This window comes from Rhododendron vialii, chromosome 8a, assembly GCF_030253575.1.
Source record: "Rhododendron vialii isolate Sample 1 chromosome 8a, ASM3025357v1".
Classification (NCBI taxonomy): Eukaryota; Viridiplantae; Streptophyta; class Magnoliopsida; order Ericales; family Ericaceae; genus Rhododendron; species Rhododendron vialii.
The window spans coordinates 28,609,561-28,612,844 of record NC_080564.1 but is presented as its reverse complement, the minus strand read 5'-3'; the positions used below and the strand labels follow the sequence as shown (position 1 = coordinate 28,612,844).

At 39.0% G+C, this 3,284-nt stretch overlaps 1 protein-coding gene across 1 annotated transcript; it reads left to right on the top strand.

Moving 5' to 3' along the window:
- The first annotated feature begins 298 nt into the window (after positions 1 to 298).
- Positions 299 to 2,255, top strand: LOC131335910 (cytochrome P450 71A1-like). The gene is made up of 2 exons (XM_058371468.1): positions 299 to 1,241; positions 1,400 to 2,255. Exons 1-2 carry the CDS (start codon positions 300 to 302, stop codon positions 2,012 to 2,014), a joined length of 1,557 nt encoding a protein of 518 aa, XP_058227451.1. The 5' UTR covers position 299; the 3' UTR covers positions 2,015 to 2,255.
- Positions 2,256 to 3,284: the final 1,029 nt, after the last annotated feature.

Genomic DNA, 3,284 nt, shown 5'->3' with positions numbered 1-3,284 from the left:
TACACTTGACCTTCTATAGTTTGGGCTTGGTGCGAATTGACTAATTGTCATTTAGAAACTAGCACACGACCCCATGTAATTTATGTACTAAAGTGTACCGTTAATGATAAACATAAAAAGACCATATTATCCTTATTATATATTTCTTTTTAGTACTAAAGTGTATGAGTTCAAGGCGTTTACCGTACACACCAAGTAGGAGCATGTATCATAGCATTTTTGCTAAATATGTCATAATTAATGTAGCTTATAAATAGAAGAGACATGGGTGATTCATTCACAGAGAAGTTGTGGTAAGAATGGCTTTAACACCAATGTTACAACAATGGTGTCAAGAGCTCAACAAAACCATATCGATCAGTTCCTTTCTGTTCTCATCCCTCCTCTTAATATTGCTCCTAATTGCACTCAACTTCTTCAAAGGTAGCAGAAAACTCAACTTGCCACCGTCGCCGCTACGGCTTCCTGTAATTGGACACCTGCACCTTCTAGGCAGACTCCCTCACCAGTCTTTCCGCAACCTCTCTCAAACATACGGCCCTATATTGTTGCTACACTTGGGTCGCGCCCCGACTCTTGTTGTCACATCAGCAGAGATGGCCAAAGAAATCATGAAGACCCAAGACGTTACTTTCTCCAATAGAGTCCAAACCAGGGCTGCTAAAAGCATAGCCTATGGATGCCGTGATCTAGCATTTTCTTCCCATGGCGAGTATTGGAGGCAATTGAGAAAGATCTGTGTTTCGCAACTTTTGACCCTCAATAGGGTGCAATCCTTTCATTCAGTTAGAGAAGAAGAAGTTGCAGGGTTTATTGACAAGATACGTGACGCAAGTCTTACCAGAGCCCCAATAAACCTTGGAGAGTTGTTGGTTGGTTTGTCCAGCAGCATAATATCTAGATGTATTTTAGGAAGAAAGTACGAAGGAGAAGTTAACAAGAAAAGATTCGGGGAGTTATCAAGGACTGCAATGGAGCAGATGGGAGAATTCTGCTTCTTGGATTTTTTCCCTTCTCTGGGATGGATGGATATTTTAACTGGTTTCGTAAAGAGGCTGAACGACACTTCCGAGGGATTAGATGCTTTCCTTGACGAGATCATTGAAGGACATAGGAGTTCCAAAACAACAAAAAATGATCAACCTGACAAGGAATGTTTCATTGAAATACTACTCCAACTTCAGAAAGAAGGCATGATGGCAATGGATATCAATCCAGATAGTTTTAAAGCAATTTTACTGGTCTCTCTCTCTCTCTCTCTCTCTCTCTCTCTCTCTCTCTCTCTCTCTCTCTCTCTCTCTCTCTCTCTCTCTCTCTCTCTCTCTCTCCGAATCCGTTTCAATCCCCTTCATTTCTATGTTTACTAACTCAATGAATCTTTTTTCCTTCCAAATTAAAGGACATGTTTATAGGAGGAACAGATACAAGTTCAGCAACCATGGAGTGGGCAATGACAGAGCTGATGAAAAATCCAACTAAGATGAAAAAAGCTCAAGAAGAGGTAAGAAGAGTGGTTGGGAAGAAATCTGGAGTAGATCAAGATAATATTGATCAAATGGACTACTTAAAATGTGTTGTCAAAGAAACTCTTAGATTACATCCTCCCGTTCCTTTTTTGATTCCTAGAGAATCGACTGAGAGTACTAAGTTGGGAAGTTACGATGTTCTTCCAAAAACAAGAGTTTTCATCAATATATGGGCAATCCAAAGGGATCCTTCACTATGGGACAGGCCAGAAGACTTTCTTCCAGAGAGATTCGCTAACAATCCAATCGATTTTAGGGGGAAGGACTTCCAGTTCCTTCCCTTTGGTGCTGGGCGAAGGGGCTGCCCGGGCATCTCATTTGGTGTCATGGAAGTTGAACATGTGCTTGCTAACCTCTTGTACTGGTTTGACTGGAAGCTTTTAGGTGGTGCTGATGCGAAGGACCTGGACATGAGCGAGGCTTATGGAATAACCCTTCACAAGAAAATTTATCTTCAACTTGTTCCAGCCATGCACACTCTGGAATGACTCAATTAGTAACCTACAGAATATCTATATCAGTATGTGTGATTTAAGTTTTTCGCTTGTGGAGAAGTATGGAAGCAAGCGCAAATAACGCCTATTGTTGTACGATTTAGTTTTTATTCAGGACCTTCATTGTGAAGAAGGCGTTAATCTTGTTATCCATCGGTGTAGGCTAATCGCATGGATTCATATGGCTCGTTTTACTCTTTTATTTTACATTGATCTTCTCAAGAAGGTAAGTACACGCGATGTGGATGCACTTTTTTTTCAAATCAGCGTAACAACTACCACAACAACAAACTAAACGGTGGTAGCTAAAACATCACCTTCTTCTTCTTTTGTTAGGACACCCGTAATTCTCCCTTTAGTCCCGTTGAGACACATAACGTTCCGTGTCCGATTGTAGCACTTATCTTAAATATAAAAGAAAGTACTTATCAAAAAAAAAAAATGCCTAAAGAGCGTCTTCCCATGGAGTTGTTGTAAGTTGGTAGCCATTTTTAATCTGTGTTTTGTTACTTAAGGACACTAAGACTTGGATTCACCCTAATCCTTATTCATCACTCATCTCTGAAAAAAAACTCCTAAGTTGAAATCAGATTGTTAATACTATTGGTTTTAATTTGTGTCTATAAGCTAAAACGGACATTATGTTGTTTTTATATGGGAAAAAAAACAATCATTGGCCGGCCACTGAACTCGATCATAAATATTTTTCGTACGTATAGAAATTATTTTTCGATCATCAAAAAACTAGTATTTTTTTAAGGTTTTCATTATAGTCCATAATGGGATAATATTAGAAGATTAATCGGACATATCGCCAATGTTATTTGTGAGTAACTCAAACCAAAATCAATTATCGATGATGATCTCAAAAGGATCTGTGTCCTAACAATTTAATGGTTTTCTATAAGCACAATGATTATTGCAATTTGACTGCGGACTGTTTGCTCACATTTTAGCGAAATTCCTTCCTTCCTGTTGAGAGAACACGAGTCGAGCATAACACGTGGCGAGTAACTCAATCGTACAAGTGAAGAACGAGATAAAGACAATGGCAGTTGCAGCGGTTTTCCTTGGACCTTAGAAAATTTCAACGCGATACCCTTCTAAATACCGTCTCGGATGGCTAACGCTTCTGCTACTCTTATTAAAGAAATTGATTCCTTTGTGAACAGTTTTAATCCAAGAGGCGTGACTATTCAAGTTAAATGAATAGACGTGAACATTAGATTTAAGCACAAAATGTGTATCTATTCAAGTTAGATGA

Coding starts and splice junctions, on each gene's coding strand:
- LOC131335910 (XM_058371468.1), top strand. CDS start 300: ATGGCTTTAACACCAATGTTACAACAATGGTGTCAAGAGCTCAACAAA. Junction 1,242..1,399: donor GTTTTAAAGCAATTTTACTG/GTCTCTCTCTCT, acceptor TCCAAATTAAAG/GACATGTTTATAGGAGGAAC.